At 35.2% G+C, this 22,351-nt stretch overlaps 1 protein-coding gene across 3 annotated transcripts; it reads left to right on the forward strand.

Moving 5' to 3' along the window:
• The first annotated feature begins 5,083 nt into the window (after window positions 1-5,083).
• LOC145693685 (uncharacterized) lies at window positions 5,084-18,962 on the forward strand. Of its 3 annotated transcripts, none has more exons than XM_081769935.1 (5): window positions 5,084-5,227; window positions 9,394-9,591; window positions 11,796-11,945; window positions 15,184-15,288; window positions 18,360-18,962. In XM_081769935.1, the coding sequence occupies exons 2-5, from the start codon at window positions 9,410-9,412 to the stop codon at window positions 18,901-18,903; spliced, it is 981 nt and encodes a 326-aa protein (XP_081626061.1). In that variant the 5' UTR covers window positions 5,084-5,227; window positions 9,394-9,409; the 3' UTR covers window positions 18,904-18,962. The 3 variants fall into 3 exon arrangements, with proteins under 3 accessions (XP_081626061.1, XP_081626064.1, XP_081626065.1); XM_081769938.1 differs by having other exon boundaries at window positions 5,187-5,285; XM_081769939.1 differs by lacking the exon at window positions 5,084-5,227 and adding an exon at window positions 5,357-5,516.
• Window positions 18,963-22,351: the final 3,389 nt, after the last annotated feature.

Genomic DNA, 22,351 nt, shown 5'->3' on the forward strand with positions numbered 1-22,351 from the left:
GGTCATCATTTGATCATTCACGACGGCCCATGATTGGATTTTGGGAAATCATATGAAGAATAGTTGTGTCCATAAGAAGTGGATAAGCAAAAATAAACTAGAGCATGTTATAGACACGGTAGCTCAGTGGCAGAGCGTTCACCTCTGGTACATGGGGCCCTGGTTCGATCGCAGCTTGCGCTATGTGAGCTTTTTTGGTGAACAAACACCCTGTGCGTGGGTTTCCCCGTTTCCTCGTACTTTCTTCATTCCACCATTTCTCATCATCACTGTTTCCCTTAGCTTCAGTGTTATAATCGTGGGACGTTAAAGTAGATATTTAATTTCATTTCAAAAACATATAAATGGTGTTCTTCTTCCAAAACTAACGGGAAATGTAGCAATGAACATCGGCAATTCCGTACACCATAGGTGCCGACTACATGGATATGGCCTTGGCTCTGAGGTTCAAGCATCCGTTGGAAATTTTTAATGTGTACTTATAAAATTAATATTGAAATAACATTTTCATGACATTGACAAAAACTTAGCGCATGTGACCGCAAGTTTGATTTCATAGGTGGATGCTTATACGTTGAATAATTGTTTATCAATATAACTTATAGCCCCCTTAAGTATACGGCATATCTAGGATTCAACGATATAACATTATACAACAATAAATAATCTATATTCACAACTGAGAGTGATTTCGTACTTATTTCAAATAACTTGAAGTTTGTTGCCGTTGTTATGTATTTCTAATGTAGGTCAAAAGTATTTATATAAATTGAGTATATATATATATATATATATATATATATATATATATATATATATATATATATATATATATATATATATATATATATATATATATATATATATATATATATATATATATATAAAAAGACAGACAGTTGAGTCGTTTTCAGTTTTCACTCAAATTATTCTAAAATATTGGGGCCGCGGTGGCTCAGTGGTAGAGCGTTCAGCTCTGGTGTTTGGTGTCCCGCGTTCGATCCCAGCCCCCGCCAAGTGAACTTTGTGGTGGACTACACCATGTGCGTGGGTTTCCTCGTGGTTCTCCCGTTTCCTCCCACTTTCTTCTTTCCACCATTTTCATTCATTTTTCATCATCACTGTCTCCTTTAGCCTAGCCGGCATAATCCCACCCAACCAGGTACATTCTAGGAACGTGCCATTTAAGTTCCATATGTACCGTTTACGTACCTGGTACTTGAAAAATGTACATTTCATATGCATAGCACGTGTCACTAGGTACGTGCCTTTCGAGGAATTTCTGACACTTGAAAGGTACTTTTACATGCTTCACTGGAATGTGAGGAATGTGAATGGCACATACCCCATGTACCATGGCATGGTTGTGCGTAAGTTGCTTCGTATTGCGACTAGGGTTGCCAATTTAGCCACTTTGTGACGAGATCTGGCCATTTTGAGAACGTCGTTAGTCACATAATTTCCAAAGAGCCAATAGTGGCTTTTTAGCCATATGCTTTTCACTTCTATAGCCACTTTCTGAGTTTAGCCACATTGTAATATATTGTGTGTGTCATTTTGCAATTTTCTGACGTTTGATGCGTTCTCTAGGTTGTAACATTCTAAACCCCACTGGCAGAATTGTCCTCATAAAATTAGCATTGATGGTTATATTGTGACGTTACACAGCAGAGAATTAGTTCAAAACCTGTACGTTAAAACTAGACGTTAAATAAAATTTTCGGGAAGACGTAAGTTTAAGTATAAACTAACTCCTTAAAGAAATTCAGCCTGATAATATAGACATCCTTCAGGAAATGGTTATCCTTCCTTTTCCATTATTATTTGGCTATGAAACAAATGCCGGAGACATATACAACCGCTATATACAACAGTGTGGTGTTGGAATGTGTAATGATTAGGATGTGATGTTTTATTTTATGTTTTTGAAAGTTCAACACTTCCAATGTACCCGTAAAAATGTACTAAAGAAATAGTGCCCATGTTTTTTAAATATTCAATTAGAACTGGACAATCTACATGAAATTTGCAATCGATCAGTGAAAACGTCATCTTTCTAGAGCCTGTAGTTTCTGAGATCTCATTGTCGAGAAACATATATGTGTATTTTAAAAGAGCTCCAAAGATGGCAGCACAATTCATTTGCATGTATTTCGGAGAAGGCTTACTAAAGGCAAAGGCCTTTGAACAATAATTTAAAAGGATAAATTTTGTGAAAAATATTTCTTTCAGTAATTTATTTAAACTACACTCTTTTAAAAATATTTGTCTTTGTTATAAACGTGAAATCACAAATAACCGTAAATCAAAGGTTTGAATGCTAAGATTATAGGTTAGAGCTCGGTCGCTTGTAAATGTTAATGTAGTATTTTAATAGATAGTTAAATTGCCACACAGATGCCGGAGAAGGGCATATATTTTCAGAGTTCGTTGCTTGGCTTTTTTTAAAAGTACAAGCTTCTAAATTCGAACGTAAAAATGAAGCGTTAAGGTTTTAGTATTTAAGTACTCGCACCCCCAGTTGCATAGCACTGCCCTAAGGAACATTACTGACATGCCTAGTACATTCCTGGCACATGCCAATGCCAAGTAAATGTGTCAAGTACATACACGGTACGTGATATACACATAATAGATACATTCCTCGGTATGTGTCATGCACGTACTTTTGGGCGGAAGTAACCTTATTCCTTACATGTGTATTTCACATGATTGCTCTATTCACGTACCTATCATGTACATTCCAATGTACCTCGAGGAACATTCTTTACACATGATCAGTATGTACTTGTGTTGGGTGGGATCGTAGGACGTAAAACTCACAAATTTAATTTCATTTCATATTCTAAAATATTAAGAGGTTTAATTATTATTATTTTAATTTGTTCTCTCTTTTTTGGCCAATATTGCAAAACTTATCATCATCGTCATAATAATAGCTATTCTGCCATTATTGGCAGGTCACTTGCTGCAGATGAGAAGCTTCGATGACTGTGGTCCTCAGCTAGTCTCTTCGTCTTAACGTAGCAATTTTCTGTCTTAATATCTTTCTTCAACTACGATCTCCTTCGCCCCCTCCCTCTAGCACGTCCCTCATAATACAGTTCCTCCTCAGCCAATGTCCTCTTCATTACATCTAAAATTTTTCTTTTCTCCCCTAATGCTACTATTTCTAAAACCTTCGCATTCGTTTTCCGTTCAACCCAGCTGATTCTCTCCTTTTTTCTCCATGCCCACATTTCGAAAGTCTAACTGTTTCATCGTTTTTGCGTATGTTCTTATTTCTGCCCCATACAGTACATATTAGAATCAGTAAAACAAAATTTCAATATTTAATTGGGAGATTGTTCAATACAAAGATGAGCTAATCGTGGTAGGAAAGAAAAAAAAAAAATCTGACGCCGTTAGAGTGTAAAAATAATTTTGCAATTTATGGTATTTCAGTAATTTGTGCCGTCTTGGTTTTCTTTCATGCGTCTCACTGTCAGGGATAGCCTCCCCAGTTTGGGAACCAGTGGAGTATTGGATCTGTTAAAACATAAAAATATTACGAAATGTTGAGATTTATCTTATAAGTAGTGAAGCGTGATCACCCATTGAAAAAAAAGAAGTAAAGGTCATCGCCTATGTTGTACAGTATCATCACACTTACACGAAGGAAAAATAGGCCCTATATTACATTTAGAAACATACATTGTATTTCCCTCACTATTGACGCAATGTAGGATTTATTATCCCTTATATCCAGATTAAAATTTACTTATGAAAATCATAGATTTCTTAAAAGCAAAACTTGCAAGACTCTTGCAAGCAAGACCAAGACTGGGTGTGCAAGAACAAGACCAAGACCAAGACTAGGTGTGCAAGACCAAGACCAAGACCAAGACCGAGGGTTCCACTGCAAGACCAAGACCAAGACCGTATGTGCAAGACCAAGACCAAGACCAAGACCACCCGGGTCTTGGTCTTGGTCTTGCATTTGCTCATCACTACTCAACAATCTTCAAAAAATTTGCAATCAATCAGTGAAAACGGCATCTTTCCAGAGCTTGTAGTTTCCGAGATATGATTGACAAAAGAATTTGCCACAAACACATAAACGTTTCTTGACTACAAACATATAAACGTAGCATTTTAATATACAGATGTTTCAAAATTTTATTTTTGCCACAAATGAACATGTGCACGCGTTCCATACAGTAATACAGTGTCGCTAAAAATCGAGTTAATACAGTGTCGCTACTTTCTATACTTCATTTATATTCCCTGGTAATTGTTACATAATTTTCTTCAATGAAACTGTAATTCCTTTCAATTCAAGGAATTATTCATTGACAATCGACGTTCCTATTCCAGTATGTCATCATTTTTGCCGTGATATTAGGGAAGAATTCCTGCTATAGGCCTACAATTTTCTGGGGGGGACAATCCCCTCACAGAAAATTTCTGGGGGGACGCGTCCCCCTCATCCCCCCGGCTGACACGCCCATGCTGTTAAAATACCGAAGGTTAAGGGAGGCTGGTATCTTTTATCTCGGGCTAATAAAATTTTGTTGCTTATTTGCATCCCTGGTTTAAAGATAAAATTATGAAGTTTCACACATTATCTATTCTGGGCGAAGGCAAACGTGGACTGCAGTAACACGTATGACGTTGACTAATAAAATATGTTTGCTGGGAGGAGGGATTCGGATGGTATTTTTTCCCTTCATATATCAAAATGTTGAAAAGTGTTTGAAGAAATATTTTAAGGGGTACCTTTTAATTAATCATTTGGTGCAGTTTTACTATACGGATCCACAGATTATAAAATGTACGGAAAAATTTGGAGATGTCTTTAATTTGCTCATTTTATGTCGAGAACAGAAACCAACAAACCCCTGCGGAGCTTCTAATCCTTTCCTACTCTTACTACTACCCCTACCCCTACTCCTACTTTTATTATTACTTATACTATGGATCCGTATAGTAAAACTGCACGAATCGTTTAACTGTATTTTCTAATTTAAATATTAAATCGGTATATTAGTGGAAATCGCAATTTGCAAAGTCGTTTCCCCGCTGGAGCACTAAAGGGTAAAGATAAATAATATTGTGGGAAGCAATTTGTATACCTGGTAGCGCTGTATGTATTTCGTGCCCGGTAGTGAACAAACGAAACTCATACTGCGTTAGTTTTGTTTTAAGTGCAAGGCTGTAAATTAATTTATAGTGTTACTTGTTTAAAGTAAGTATGAGCTAACAGTAATTGTTTAGATTGGGTGCATAACTGTACATGAAGGAAAGTATGTCCCTCTAGTGTTTGAACATTGCTTCAGTGTGTTCATAGGAACTTGTATACTCTGGGATTTATGGTGTATTACCTTGTTTATGGGAGTAGTAGTGTTATAATATTACTATATTATCGATGAAACTATTTGATCATGTAATGGACTTCAGTTTCAGCCATCATGACAACCAGACATAGAAACTATTAACTAACATGCGAACTGTTTTAAAAAAGTCATTTTTGTGAGGTATACATGAGATAATTTAGTATCTGTAGGGTTTAGACACGTGTCGGAGTCACTTAATATATATGCAGCACGGGCACTTAAACAAGCTGATAGCAACTAAAAAAGAACACAGGGCATTACTCAAGCAGACGCTTCTACCAAATTTTCGGCATTAGTGCCGTATCACCGGAACACTTTGAGAACTCAAAAAAGAAAAAAAGTATCAAAATGTACTACATTCGGTTATATTTTGTTGGATTATATTAAGTTACTTTACGTTAGGGGCATAAAAACTACAGAAAAAAAACCATGTGCTAGACGGCCATTAAAAAGCAGGAATGTTATGTAACCGAGTCAGAGCAGGAACGCAGTAGGGGGCCCGAGCGGTGCGAAGGGGTGCGTCAGAAGAGAGCAGATGCCTATACGCGGTAGTGACAACATGTGGGTTTCATAAAAATTTGGCGATTATAAAAATTTCAATAGCACTTGTCATGGTTTCAAACTTGCAATGCTTCACTTGTTAACATACAATACAGCTTAAGTCACTTACCTTCAAAACTGAGGCTTGTAAACTTTTACAATTTCAAGAAGAAAATCGTGTTCAACAGTTTTCTGGAGTTTCCTTTCCTTAAGAAAATACTCCGCTAAATAGTCCTCGAAGTGCTCTTCCTTCTACCCCAACGCCATGCATTTCGCGCTACTATATAATAAGAAGTGTACCTCTCCGCTAGTGCTTCCGCCTCCACATACAGTGCCGCTTACAACATCAAAAACAACCAACAAAAACATAATTTTTTTCACTTTTACTATTTCGTTTACCTCACTTTCACTCATTCCTTCTCACAAACTTAAATAAATTATCAAATTGACCTTGTAAATTTCCAAAAATTGGTCCGGCGATACGGCACTTAACCCAAATTTTCACACATTTATTGCATTTTTAGTTGTCTTTTTGTAGAACATGCACTAAATGAGGAGGTAGTGCAACTTGTGGTAGGTGGCCACTAAAAAGCACGAATGCTATCTAACCGAGTCTGGGTAGGAGCGCACCAGGGGGCCAGAGCGGAGCAAGGAGGTGCGTCTGTAGGGAGCAGGCGTGTCAGCGACCGGGGGCATATACATAAACGAGGATAGTAGAAAAATACATAAAATATCCGCAATAATTTTCACCTTCAAAAACACTTAAATCATCGTAATAATTCTTACATTCAAAATGGCGTCACTGGTTACTCAAGGTACATATGGCCCGCTACGAGGAGAAATTCGTCTGTTCTGAATTTTTACTTCTTTTCCACACTTGGCACAGTTGAGTTTAGTTTTCAACAAACCATGACGCTCCAAACACTTTATAATATGACGCTCTTTATCACACAATTCTTTGTAATAAAATCGTATGTTTGCATTATATCCATCGCAACGTCCATTGCTAACACGAACAGAACATTTCCGCTGTAAGCACTTGGAGCCCTGTTATTGAAAATAAAGCGGTGTAGTAGTGAGATCATGCGTTATAGATGTAGGATGACAGTTATAAATGCGACGATGAAGGTTGTGGAAATCTGTAGCCTCTTTACGTTCATGAATTGCAAGAAGATAGGCGATTGGCAAATAAGCGTAACGTGCTAAGACTTGAGTGTGCTTGAGAAGTTCATAGAGAATTGGATAAGCTTATAAATAAGGTAGTGAATGTAACGGGAGCGAAGGCGATAGAGATGGGTTGAAGTGTCGATATATCGGCGAAAGACTTCTTGTGTTGGAATACTAGGTGGTAAAGAGTATGCAGGGCGTAAAGCATGATGTTTCAGGACTTGTAATCTTGTTATAAAACTTTAATGAACTGACCACCAGGAAATATGCCCATGAGTTAGAGCAAGGCGTACAAAGATCTTGTAAGTATGGGCGTCCCTGGCGGGGGGGACAGGGGGACGCGTTCCCGCCCCCAAAAAATATTTTGAGTACGAGATAAATGGATCAATGCTGAAACTTGAGTTCATATTGAGTTTAACGTCCCGTTCAGCAGCGAGGCTATATGAGACGTGGACCTACTGATTAACGTGGAATCCGAACCACATAGATCTATATGAAAGAAGCAAAAACATAGACAGAACAAATTAAAGTTATGTCTGTTCTTAAACATTAGGTTAATGTGAATAGAATGTTTCACTTTCAAGGAAGGATTTTTAAAAAGAAAGTTACACTTCCTGGTTAGTCAAAGTAGTCTCGGCTGCAGGCACACAAATTTTTCATTGCTTAACTAGCAACAATTGGTTTCCATGACGAAGGGAGACTAGGCAAGGGACGGATGTATATAAAGTTTATCTGCGAATTAAGAAGGGAAATCGACAAAGGCAGAGAAATCTACAATAGAAGCGAAGGTGACAATAGGAATTTAAAAAGATAGAAAAATTTGAATATTATATGTGAGAGTAAATTTCATGCGAATACTGTAGACGGGCAGCAAGGAACAACTACTATGACAATATAGAAACTAAAGATAGAAATGAATGTTTAATGAGCGAATTGAGTTTAAGAAAGATGGAAAGTATATATTGAGGAGCCGGATGACAGCAAGAATAAATTGTACATTTTAGATATTAAAACGGAAAATGAAGTAAACGGGGATGGTTCATTGGACAAGTTCAAAAACATACAGCGAAATGAAGAACAAAAAGCTAGATAATATGCGTTCTGAGTTTATTAAGAATACAGAAGAAGAATGAAAATCAAAAATTCGAAATTCGCAGTCAAATGAAGTGTCATCGTAAGACCTCTTTCAGAGAGTTAAGATTTTGTTAGCTAAAAAATCGAAACATGTGAGGACTATAAAACTACACTGCTGCAAGTGCGTTTAAGAACACTGAGTAGGAATTCACCGGTAGGACTGTCAAGGTGAACAAATTACCTAAGAACCATATTATATATAAACTTCTTTTTTTTTTTTCGGCAAGTAGTTTACCAGTGATAGAAGAAAATTATGATGAATTGTGTTGGTAAAGGTAGAAAGAGCGGATTCCATTAGTAAAGTAGATTCCAGTTTACTTATAATTTTGACCATAGGCGCCGACTTGAAGATTTTTTTTTTTTGGGGGGGGGGGACTAAATAAATAAATAATCGTATTCAGCCGTTTTCTATCAGCTGATTGATTAAGGCCCTTTTACTCCCAGATCTCGATCTGCTGCATCCGCTCCATTGCGAAATTCACGACCTAAATCAAATTGGTCTAAAGGCATTAAAACAAATTCAAGTTCAAAATTTGGGAAATTCACTGCAAGTTTGCGCATCACATTGATCTTCACTTGTCATATCAGTGCTGCTAGAGTGTTGGTTGAAGCTTCAGTGCTCTATTGAACACAGTTTTGAAAATGGCGTTTTCTGTTGAATAAGAAAGCTGCTTCTAATATTGAATTAAAGGCACGACAAAGTTTACGACAGAAATTCTTGCTCCTCTTTGTTAATTTTCCCTCGACTGGATTATATTGGGGGGCTACGACCCCACCTATAAGTATTGGGGGGCCAAAAGTGTCCTGCCCCCCAAAGTCGGCGCCTATGATTTTGACGTAACTTTAGTTGGGGTCTACTAGCATTCTAGTTATCCCCGTTCCCCCAATTCTAACATGCCAGAGACGCCCATGCTTGTAAGTATACTAAAGTATCCGTCTCGAATTGAGGCTCCAGTTGGTGCCTCGTAAACTACGCAACAAATTGATTCGATGGCGAATATTAGCTTCGAGGTTTGAGAGCTGAGCTTTCGAAGTGAGGTGTTTGTCAAAGGTGATGCCAAGAGATGTTCTCTCCATGTATGTTGTTAAAATTTGTTACTACGCTTCACAACCAATATTCTTATTGATAGTAGCGATGTGATTCAACACTATATGCATTTGTTCCCTTACATTTCAGGAGATTCCTACAAGCAATGGAATTCTTCAAATTCCAGAAGCAGCGAAGAGGTCGAATACACCAAAGGGCACCAAACAGCCGACTTAACCATCCAAATGTCCTGCATTGTCGCTTCCCATACACTATAAAAGATGAAGGAGAAGTCCGAGAGCTCCATTCTGATATATTGAACGTTATATTTCCACGAAAACAGTCCAGGTAATATTTTCCCTAAGCTTCCATACCGTGATTGTATGTTAAATAATTGCAATGCAGTCAAAGATTGCTCAAGTTATAAAATTCTTCATAAGTTAGTTGTTACATCCCATCTGGATGATGTACACTCATGTCCAAAATGATTGTCGCATATCTATAATTGTCTTCTTGTAAGAATATAATTTGCTAATAATTTTGCAGGGTACTTTTAATACTGATATTATGTGTATAATTGGGAAATGTATATTTGTTGGAAATTTCATAGGAAAAGAATTATAAATACGAAAATTACAAGAGTAAAACAAAATGTTGCTAAATGGACAAGAAGGTTTTATTGTTCTCATTTACTGCTCTTTTGACATGAAATTTGTCACAAACATGTCTTTGTCGATTATACACATACTAAAATTATAAGAAATACGGGGCGAATTCGTTATCAAATTATATTCCTACAACAACATATATATAGACATGCGACAATAATTTTGGACATGAGTGTACCAATCTATTTCGCCCTGTATACTGTTTCCGGTACTGAAGTCGCCGAAGTTTTCAAAATGTCCATATTTAGAAATAAGATTTTTAACAAAAAAATCGATTTTAAATTGTGTTGTCTTCATATAAAAATAAGAAATTAATGGTAGTCTAGAATAATTTAGCACTTTTAAAATAATGTTACTTTAAAGTTTCCGTATTTAATTTATTTTCCAATGTGTCGACTATTTATTCTCTTAAATCTTCTTGAATCTTCGCTTAAATCTTTGTGAGACATTCATTTTCTAAATATCGTAGAAAATTTCATGTAAGAATACATAATTATTAATTATTTATCATTAGATTCAAAATTTCATTTATTTTCCAAATATGGTAAAAACACGTTTATTTCTTTTAATACTTTTTTTTTGGGGGGGGTAAAACTTTTCCACTTATCTTATTTCTGATTGACTGATTTGTTGTCATGGTACCTGACAGTCAGGTTATTATTTACTGTTGCTGGACACTCTGAAACTTAGTACATCTCAGTTGGCTTTAGATAGGCGTTTCCGCTCTATTGCCACGACAACAGTGCATGAAGGTAAAGGACTTCAAAGTCCCCTGACATAAGGTAAGTCTGTTGTTAGAGTTACAACAACATGTAAGAAGGGAAGCCGTCTCCAAATATGATCTTTTCAATGCAAAGTGTGGGGCCGCGGTGACTCAGTGGTAGAGCGTTTACGTCTGGTGCTTGGGGTCCCGGGTTCGATCCCAGCCCTCACCAAGTGAACTTTGTGGTGGACAAAGACCGTGTGTGTGCGTTTCCTCCCACTTTCTTCATTCCACCATTTAATTTATTACTCATCATCACCGTCTCCTTTTGCCTACCCGATATAAGCGTGGGACGTAAAACTCAAAGATTTCATTTCATTTCATTTCCAATATAAAGTGAGGGATTTTTTTTAAATCGGGCCAGCCGTTTCGGCTGTACACTTTTTATGCGCACAATGTTAAATGAAAATGCAACGTTGCCATTTACCAGGGCCTATAACATAAGTGAATGAAGTTACTGTGTGAAACGGGGCGTCCAGGTAAATGGCAATGTTGCATTTTCATTTAACATTGGGCGCATAAAGAGTGTATAGCCCAAATGGCTCGTTCGATGTAAAAAAAAAAAAAAAAATCCTTTACTTTAGATTGAAAACATATTTGGGGACCGTTTCCACATTTTGTTGTAACTGATAACAACAGAGTTACCCCATGTCAGGGGACTTTGAAGTCCTTTACCTACATGCACTGTTGTGGCAATAGAACGGAAACGCCTATCTAAAGCCAGCTTATTTTATGTTAAGGGACTTTTGAGACACCCGAGACAGAGAACGAACACACTCGAAGCTACATGTTGGCAGATAACACACTGTTATAATGGGACGTGGGCAGGATTCATCCATATTCTAAAAGGGATTGTAAATGTCCGAGCAACAGATGCGTCAATAACACTTGACGCATGCGCCCGTTCCAATGTAGTGAACGTGTATTATGAGTGGCAAGAAAATGGGATAACAGCCTCCAAAAGACGGAACTGCAGGAGTATACGAAAGGTCACACCATAGGGCGAGCGTCGCGTCAAATGGCTTGTGACAGGGAAACGAACTATATACTCTTAATACTCTTATTAGGAATTATGTTCTTGTATCTATGTGTTTTTTTTTTTTTTTTTTTCTTAATTTTAGGCGAGACTGTTTTATTGAATTTCTAACTCCAGAGATTGCAGAGAAAGCTTTGCGAGAAATAAGAAATAAAGTAAAAATAAATGGCAAAAGACTCCTCGTGTGGAAAGGTAATCAGATGAAGAAAAAGAAGTTTCTGCAAAATCGGCTCAAGTAAGTAGATAGTCATAAATATTAGACAAACTACTTTTAACCGTAATTTAAATATAAACGTTACAAACAGTTCATTTTCTATAATATTGTCAGTCTTCTCAAGATCAAGAAGTTATTCCAGCTGTAAGCCGCATATAAACTAAGTTCTCTCAATTAACGCAGGGCGTTTTTCAGCTGGCAAATCTACTGATTCTGCAATTTTTCGATTTTCTTAGTACTGTTATGCATGCGATAAATAATAAAAAATGGGCAATTGGATTCTTTGTTGATCTTACTAAAGCATTTGACGCTGTAAATCGTGATCTCTTACTTAAATTATATATATTGGTGTACCTCAAGGATCAGTGATTGATCCATTGCTCTTTCTTATTTACATTAATGATTTGACAAATGAAATGTTGCCTAATAAATGTGTTTTATTTGCTGATGACACAAATGTTATTATTATAGATAACTCACGACATGATAATCTAAACACTGCGTTTTCACGATTAAGTAACTGGTTAAGTAGGAATAACTTACTTTTAAACAATGATAAAACTTCCTTGGTAAATTGTTATTATCCTCTTGAACATAAATTTATTCTTTATGTAGTGGTAAATAACAAAAAAGTCGAATTTTCTAAAATTTCAACTAAATTTCTTGGTGTCACCATTAGTTCGAAACTAACTTGGAATGAGCATATTTCTCAACTCAACAAAAAATTAAGTAGTATTTGTTTCGGCCTCCGTAGACTAAGAGGTAATGTCACAACAGAGGCTTTAGTTTCAGTGTACTATGCAAAATTCCATTCTTTAATAACTTACGGTATTATTTTTTGTGGGGTTATTCTACTGAATGTATTAGCACGTTTCGCTTACAAAAGAAAGCACTGAGGGTTGTGTTTGGATTGTCACCAAAGTGTTCTTGCAAGCCCATGTTTCGAGGACAAAAAATATTACCATTACCTTGTGTATATCTATATGAAATTATCGTGTTTACCGTAAGTAATAAACACTTATTTATTGAAAACAGTAACGTCCATAAATACAATACTCAATTCGTTAATAATTTGCATGTTATCCCACAAAATTTCTCGTTTTTTCAAAAAAAGCGTATATATTAACTGTATAAAAATTTTCAGTAAATTGCCTGACTTTCTAAAGCAAAACAAATCATATTCTATGTTTAAATCTGATCTTCACAAGTTCTGGGTAGGTAAATGTTACTACTCGGTAAATGAGTTTTTTAAAGACAATGTATAAATGTTTTTCTGTTAATTATGTTATGAATGTGTAAGCTTATAAAAGTCATAGTTATGTATGTATTACTCTATCTGGTTTTTTTTTTTTTTTTTTTTTTTTTTTTTAATATAGCATATATGTAATTATTTTGTAATTTTGACAACTATATGCATACTCGAGAATACTCTCATTTGTAACAGGCAAATAAATAAATTGTTCGCTAGCTCACCGATAAACCTGGAAAGACAAATTCGTATTAACTTTAAGTTGTTCAAAGATTTCGTGAGCTTGTATTTATTTTTTATATATCCCAACAGGCAAACAAACGAATTAATGTCGTGTGCTTCATGTGGGTTGGGGAAGAAGCATGTTAAGTATTGCACTATTCTAAAGGTAAACAGTAACAACTGTCTGTAGTTTATGTTCCTTAGTTACCAAATGTTGTACTGTCTAAAAGTAAACGGTAACAACTGTTTGTAGTTTATATACTGTGTTCATATTGTTTAGTTACTACATTATATTATGCTTGGCATGGAATAAATACTTGTGAATTTTATGTAGTTAATTACAACCTTATACATAAACCGATTGAAGAGCGACCTTATCAATAAACTCAGAATGTTAGTCTTGATAATGCTTTAAAGTGGTCAGCGAAAATTCAACACCCAATACTTATTTATTTATTAAAAAAAAAGAAAAAAAAAAGAGCAAAATCAATACTTTTGAGTTTGTTAATTCTAACTTTATTTGTATTTAATATGGTCCTTGTCTCAATAATAAATACCAAAAGCACGTTCGTGTTCAACAGCATCACTATTCATTTTTAAATACACATTAATGAACAGCTCAAAATTTTTTCTTGTGACCTAGTAACCAGTTCTGAATATCAAGCACCATAAGAATACAAACCCAATTCTATACGTAGGTCTGTGGGTTTTGGTCTTAAATTAATTACGCGCCAGATTCGTATTTCCAGTCGCCATGCTGACCTGCACTCGGGCTTTTCCGCACCTTGTATTAATGGATGCATTTTAACCAATTAATTTATATCAAAGAGCAAGTATTGCTACGTGAGTGTTGCATCGTAAAGTTGTTGCTATGTTTCGCAAAACTCACTGTTTGCTTATTTATGTAGGCCTATTCTTCGGAGTACATCTTGAACCGTTGCTTATTTTTACGTTTTTCTTCTTGTTTTTGAGGAAAAAAAAAAAAAAAAAAGAAGATAACTTAAACACTAAAGTCGAAATATAGTATATTAGTACGTGTGTTATCCTGTTCTTAGATTTGTGAAGTAGAGCAGCAAAATAATACTCCACAACATAACACAGGTGGGGCGCGCGGTCGAAAAGGTATAAAAAGCTTTTTAAAGTCAGCCATCCTGATTGAGGATTTCCTGGGCTTTCCTCATTCACACCAGGCAAATGCCAGGATCGTACCTAACATATGTTTTTGGATGGAACCAGGATGCTTCCTCCTCAATTCTCCGGGTAGTGTGATTGCCAAAGGACGTCATCCCTTATACGTGACGGGCTAACATGGCCATAGATGCCGACAGCCCAGAAATCTAATTCCTAATCCTAATCCTAATCCATAGGTAAAAATATTGCTAGTATCATAATAATTGTACTGGTTGGCCCAAAAGTAGGTATACAGTACCGTACTGATCAGCGTATTGCTTTATATATAATTTCCTATTGTTATCCATCAGGTAGACTTAGTTTCTTTATTATTTGTTCTTAATGTGTTTTTACTTACATCTTAAGCTCAGAAGAGCCGAAACAAATAAACTCATAAACTAGAATGTTATACTTGATCACTGCAAGGGTGTATACCTACTTTTGAGCCACCCTGTATAGGTGTATTTATCATTGGAAGCATAAATCTGAAGTGTACTATGGCAGTTAACATACTATGCCTATATTAAATTGTTTAGATTGATTAGTATTTGCTACTAGGTATTAAAGTTCGCTTCATTTTCTTAGTAATTACTAAAACTAGATCGTTTCGTACTTTAGGCTATACGTGAGAAACGTTCCCTATTCTGCATACCGTGAAGATGTCCAAGAATGCTTTCCTACCGCTACGAAAGTCAATATAAGGAAGGATAAACGGGGTTTTTGGTAAGTATTATAGTTTTTTAGAGTTTTATCACTAAAATGTTGTTTATCAAACTTCAAAAATTCCATAAAAGGTACAGAAGAAAGAAAATAAGTATTTTTTTATCTAGTGGGTCCTAACGAAACAATTTTGTGAACGAAATGACTTTGTAGATATAACTCGTTGTTAAGCTTTTCAGATTTAAATGATAACATATTCGGTTGTGCGAGAAAACACTTCAACTTGTTAGTTTTTCTTTCTTTCTTGTGTGTGTGTTCGTTTTTAAGTATTAAGTTTAAACATCCAAAATTCAGCAAAGTTTATGTATTTTATTAAAAAGCCGTAGGTGGCAGTTCACCTACAAATGTGGAATTAACAACACTTTCAAAGTGTGGATGGTGACTGCATTCAATACAAGCTGTTCTCAAATGCATCAAGCTTGTTACTTTAACCTATTCTGATGCAACAAATTATGAGTGGTCTTTATCATTATCTTTGTGTTGTACAGAATTTCCAAATAAAATGAAATTTTAATTTAACGTTCCACAATTATACCTTTTAGGCTAAGGGTGATGAAATTCAAGAAATTTGGTATAATATGAACAAAATATTAGACAATCATTCTGGCTTAAAAAGAAGTCCAATTGAAACTAATGACGTTTTCCTAATGCTAAATTTGCTCTAGTTATTTAATGTACCGGTACTTATCAGGTGAAATCAAAATTAATTTATTTATCCATATCATATATGCCATTTTTTTTTTTTTTTTAGGTTTTTGAAAGTGTTGCCGAAAAAAACACTCTTTTTATCATTATTATTGTTCTTACTATTACTATTATTATTATTCATATCAAATTGAGTTAAATCAGACTGGTGAAAATTAAAATTTTATTACTTTAAATATCCTAATGTTCTAAGTGACATGTAACAATTAGTGAATTAGACAGCTTTCCTTCCCTCAGTTTAAAACGATAAATCTTTACTTGTGATTTCCCTCACGAGCCACCTCTGTTCTATATACGTAAAAAAAAAAAAAAAAATATCAGTTCATATGGGCTTGGATTTCAAATGCACATCAATGTGGAATGGCTTCCATATTCTGTAGGTAGTGTGACTGGAATATTCCATTTCACGTTTAAAGAATTGCGAAATAGTAGAGCTGTCTTATTTGAAAGATAGTCACAATTCTGACAAGAAACTTCGTCATGTGAGCTTAGCGGTGGTTTAAGATCGTGTGTCTTTTTCATTGTGTTGACAACATCGTGTCTGTGGGTTTTCTCGGAGTTCTCCTGTTTCCTCCCACATTCTCATTCCACCGATTCTTACATCATCATTCATTTGCCATAATTATCATCTCACATATCCTGAAGGAATCGTGGGACGCTAAACTGAAAGATTTCATTTCCTTTTCGCATAAATTGTAACCCTCTTGTTCCCTTAGAATATGCAGTTTAATCAAAGTAACAAGATTATTAAAAACAGTTCGAGGTGATTAATAACTATGTCGAAAAAATTATTTCAAACATTTCAACCATTTTCTTGTTATTTGATCACAAACAAGACAACTATCTCTTTTATATATTACACTGCAACATGTGTACTGAAGCTATAGTACCAAGCCTGTGATCAACTTAGTGCTATGATTATATGAAGCTTGTTCTTTAAATCCTGATGAAGGGTACACGAGAAACCTGTCGCAAATATCGACCGAAACTTAAAAAAAAATGCACATTTTACATAACTTTAGACGAAATTTACGTATTTTACAAGTATTTCGTGTCGCAAGCTGGTCCGTCCGATTTTTTTTTTTTTTTTTTTTTTTTTTTTTTTTTTTTTTTTTTGTAAGTATGTCCCTGTCAAATATCAATAACTTATGTCAAAAAAAAGTGCCATGTTGATAAACGTTGCTGTCCTTTTTCGTTAATGTTTAAGAAGCATTGTTTGCGATTAAAATAGGTTAGCGATTGGGGATTAATTCACAATTCAACCCCAATACTTTCACTTAAATGGCATAATTAACATTTAATACTAATTCCTAATGTTTTCTCTTCAGTCCGCGACTTGTATTATACGAGAAGAAAAAATTGATTTAAATAAAAAATCAACAAAAATGATTTTCTTTTTTTAAAAAAAATCATGATTTTTTTCCACCCTGTCTTAAGAATATTTTGTTCCTTAACGCTCTGTTAAGAATTATATTCTTGTATTATTATATATATATTTTCTTGTAAAATCTAAACTGCTTGGTGGATTTTAAGTAAACCTGCAGCAAACAATAAGGATTTAACTTCCAGAATGCTTCTATAGTTGTGCATCTACTTATGTTATGATCTTGTATCCACATTCTCGGACAATATCAACTTTACTTGAAGCAAACTCTTAAACTTTATTCTTCCGTATATTTCATCAAGAATCCCAGTAACAATAAGAACACAGTCTTACATATCTGTAGAGCTGGCTGCTTCTTTAATCAAATTTTCATCATAATAAATACGTCATATAGCATACTCTCGAATATCTGCGATCTTCTTATGTGACGATAAATTAGAATACGTTATAAAAACTTCAATCATAAATAAATAAGAGTTTTTGTAATACAAACATACAGAGTAGTTATTCGATATTTTTTTTTTCTGTAAATTAACAAACTTGTCGAAAACTGTGGATTCGATACTAATATCGGTCATTTTAGATCATTTTAAAGTATCCTCTCTCCCTTGTTTCACCGTCAAAGTGAAATGATAAAATTCATCCGAGGCCCGAACCTCATCTATGTTGAAAATTTGATTGAGATCGGTCGGGTGTTTCAAGAGATATGAAGCCACAAATGTAGTCACTGTCATTTTTATCTATATAGTATATAAGGGTACATGTAGAACTCCTACTCTAAATAAAAAAAAAGTGTTCGAAAACATTTTCGTGTTGATTTATGTCTTATTTTGGTCATTTTACGGATAATCGAAAGTTTACTAAAGTTCTATTTAAGTTAATATATCCTATAACCACAATACATAAAACAATAATATACTTCTATATAGTAATATGATATGTGCACATTTAATAAATACTTGTTACCAATCTTGTATCATTGTAGGTTTGCTCAAGTGGCATTCGAGACGGCAGAAGCAGCAGAAGCGGCGCTACCAAAGGATGGATTTTGTACGATTAAAAATGAACGCTGTCTTGTTAGGTACGCTAACTGTGACGGAAGTGAACTTCAGAAGCCAGCAAATAGTTCACAGACGAAGTATAGCTTAAACACTGAGAATGTTTCGGCAGAGAGTTCAGGTGACGAAAATGAAGATAACGACGATGTAGATTCTGGAGAATACGACGTAGATGATGAGCAGAAGTCAGCAGATGTTTCGGCAGAATGTTCCAAAAATGAGGTTTTTGGTCTTACAAAATCTCAAGAAGAATTGCCGAAAGCTTTGACTGGGCGGCAAAAAGCGAAAGGCTCTAAAAAACTAAAAAAGAAGCGAGGTTCTACGTCGAAATCTATAAAAGAGGGAAGTAGTGTTTCTAAGAAACAGAAAATTTCACGCCATAATTCCGACCTTAAAAGTACGAATGGCAGAAGTAAGCGTGTTCGATATTTCAAGCAAACAGGAAAACAAAAAAAGCAAAAGTTGGTTTGATTTAGTGATGTAGAACAATTGGTTATGATGTTTTTCAATAAAAAAAAAGATGGTTATATTATTTGCTTAAAATACGTTCTCATATCTTCGTTTTAATCCCTTTTGTTATGAATATCAGAAAATCTTACTTTTTGAACCTCGTCCACGTATAATTTCCCAAACCGTTTGTGCAGATCTCCATTTCCACGGTAGGGCTGTTCAGAAACTGAGTTTGCGCACTTTCGGCAGCTTATAGCATTGAGATGAGATGTTTAGTGATCCATAATTATTGGTTTTTCTTGGTTTGATGTAACCTAGGAAGTAGTATTTTTCTTCTGTAGTTGACTTGCTGTATGCTGTATTTTACTGTTCTAGTTATCAACTTGAAGTCAAATATTGAAATTAACGGCTAGAATAAGCATATAACAACAAATTTTGGAGATAATCACTAGGTTGAAGAGCTTTACGTTGTGTACTTAGATAACGTATTTGATGGCTGAAAATGAGTCCAAAAAATTGGCTCCATCCTGTGTGCCAATACAGAAATTTTGGATATTTCAATCTCCATTAGTTTTCAGTTCTGTGTTACAGGGTGGGGCAGAACAACTTGCTTATTTAGAAATGTAATTTTAAAAGGCAAACAGATATATGTTTATTTTTTAACAGCATCAAGTACAACATTTAAATTTTATGTTTATAAAGTTGTAAAGATGATATCAAGCAAGATGGCGTCCATTATTCTCGATACTCTGCGTTAATCGAATTCGGAAATTTCGTTCAGTTCTTTCCAGCATATCGACGGGTATGTTGGCGACAGCTTGACTAATGTTGTTCTTCAGGTTAACCAGGGTCCTAGGACGATCGTTATAAACAAATGATTTTAGATAGCCTCATAGAAAGTAGTCGCAGGGAGCTAAATCAGACGACTGTGCTGCACTTTCTCGAGCAACAAAATCACGTGGACTAAATTCTGCACAATAGCTAATTTGTAAGGATGAAAGTTTAGTTTTTCATGAAGGACTCGCCTCGCAGAGCGCTGAGAGGATCGCAAAACAGAAAGCCTTACTGCCAATATTTTGAGGTGACTTTTCTGTTCGTGGGAGCCCAAGTTTTTTTCTTTTCTTTTTTCTTCACATTGCTAGTCTCCCTGAAGTTATTTACCTATGAAACACTCGTCTGCCGGCCAGGAACACAACGGGACGCAATATTGAAATGGCGCGCAATGCATGTTGCGTAGCGATGATTGAGTGACCGTTAGAAAAGTATGCCTTGACAGCAAACGCATGCTCCACCTTCGTCCACTCCATGATTCTAACTAAACCAAGCGGAGCTACAACTTTACATTCCGCCCTCTCGAATATCCCTACCTCCACCCTCCTCGGAGCAACCATCGCTTCAGGGCGCCAAATTCAAATAAGTAAGTTGCTCTGGCTCGCTCTGTATTTGGTGTTTTCCTTGTAATGTGCAACAAAATTCTAGTTTAGTACCATTCAGTGACTCACAAACTACAAGTACTACAAATATAATACACAGTGAAAATATTTTTCCCGAAAAATTAATTTAAAGAAAATGGGAAGTTTTATACACTGGCAAATATGGTCTATTCTGTTTTTTCGTTATTTGCGTATTCTGTTTCTTTTTAAAGCTTGCATAATTAACAGGTTGACTCCCATGGACAAAATGTGTGTGGGTCATAGTTGAATCAAATGTGATTAAAGATAGTCATTATGGTCTCTCAAACAAAATAATATAAAACAAGCGCACGGCAATTTGAATTTTATATTTGGTTTTCGCTGTACTGGTCAAGTGGAGTAAATTTGCAACATCAATCCATGAGATTCAATGAAGTACAAACTCTTTCCGCTTCTTGCTTATCTATCTTGGAGACATCAGTATATACAGAGTGGGCAGAAAGTAACTCCCTGTATTCAATATTTTTTCTCTCTTAAAATATTGTAGGTATAAACTCAATTGTTTGCTCACATGTAGTTTATTATATAGTATTATCTTCCCAAAAGTTACAACTCCGTGTGCTCCAGTATTTTCTAGACACACTCAAACGAACAGGTACGTCTTGCTTCCTCAAGACCTCAGCAAGAACACCACTTGTGACCTTACGAATCTTACTCTTAAGTTCGCCAAGAGTTTGTGGTTTGCTGCAATATATTGGTTCCTTAGTCCATCCCTATAAACAGAAACCGCATGGAGCAAGGTCTGGACTTGGCATTGGCCATTCTGTAGAACCCCGGCGACCAATCCAACGTCCTGCGAAGTGTTCATCAGGCAAGGCGTCATGAGGGAAAGCTCCATCTTGCATAAATAACAATTCATGTGACTCATCCTATAGACTGAAATAGTGTGACGTCACATCCTTCTCGTTGCCATGGTGATCGCCATTTTATTTTCTAAACAAGTAGCCTAAATACCTAAAGAACCTATGTCCAAAACGAAAACAGTGATGAAATATTTCGGAACAGCAAGCATTAGAGTGAAAGAAATACTTGTGTTTCTTTTTAAGTATTTCGAATCAATGAAATTGAATAAAAGATAGAAAAGGTAATTAGAAAAGGAACATGTTAAATACTGTTACGTGCATGACAAGCATCGAAACTGAAATCAGCGAGTTCACATATCTTGTGAAATTTTCCCTCTGATATCGTATATTTTGAGAATTTCTATATTTTCAGGTTAAATTAAACTTTAAAGTGAACTCAACTTGTTCATAATCAGATATTAACTTTAAATAATTCCGGAAATTTTTTTTGATTCAACAATATGAGTATCATATAGATATACTATGGCAAATTTGAACAGGATTATTGTTTAACAATTATTTAAAATATATAGTGAACCATTCATAATTGGATGTGTTATTATTGTACCAATTCTATTTTTTTTTAAGTTGATAGAGAATATAAGAAAAGATGTTACCTATAATCACTGATGGTCTGAATTGAATATTTCTAAAGGCTAGCCTTTTCTTTCTTTTGTAATGTATACTTAGAAATAAAATTGTGCACTCTCATTATAAAGAGTAGAGATTAGAAGTGTAACTGCCCCAATAGAATTAACATTATTTTAAAAGACTTTTTTCTTCTTTTTAAAAAATGATATATTTTTAAAGCTTTTTCTGTGCCGACAATTTGTCAACGTTAGAAAGTTTATATTGCGTATAAATGCTTCTTATGGTGGATTACATGATAATTGTGCTTACATTTACTATTCGATTTCTACCTTGTTACTTAGGAATGTGGAGCTTTTAGAAATAAGCTCCTTAGCTCCATTAGCTTCAAGCGTTTGTATAGAAAAAAAAAAAAACATGGCGATCACAATGGTAACGGAAAGGAAATGACGGCATCACTATTCCAGTCTATTCAGAATTTGTAGACCATTCAAAAATCTTCTAACATTCCCAGGTATCTTCCAGCGTTCATAGTGTCTTTCAATAGATAAGGTTCAGTAAGCGGGA

Source organism: Thermobia domestica, chromosome 8 (genome assembly GCF_964235325.1).
Source record: "Thermobia domestica chromosome 8, izTheDome1.hap1.1, whole genome shotgun sequence".
NCBI lineage: Eukaryota > Metazoa > Arthropoda > Insecta > Zygentoma > Lepismatidae > Thermobia > Thermobia domestica.

What these genes read in the sequence shown, in the direction of transcription:
- LOC145693685 (XM_081769935.1), top strand. Translation starts at nt 9,410, where the DNA reads ATGGAATTCTTCAAATTCCAGAAGCAGCGAAGAGGTCGAATACACCAA. An exon ending in TTTCCACGAAAACAGTCCAG is followed by an intron (nt 9,592 to 11,795) that starts GTAATATTTTCC and finishes TCTTAATTTTAG; the next exon opens with GCGAGACTGTTTTATTGAAT. An exon ending in TTTCTGCAAAATCGGCTCAA is followed by an intron (nt 11,946 to 15,183) that starts GTAAGTAGATAG and finishes TTCGTACTTTAG; the next exon opens with GCTATACGTGAGAAACGTTC.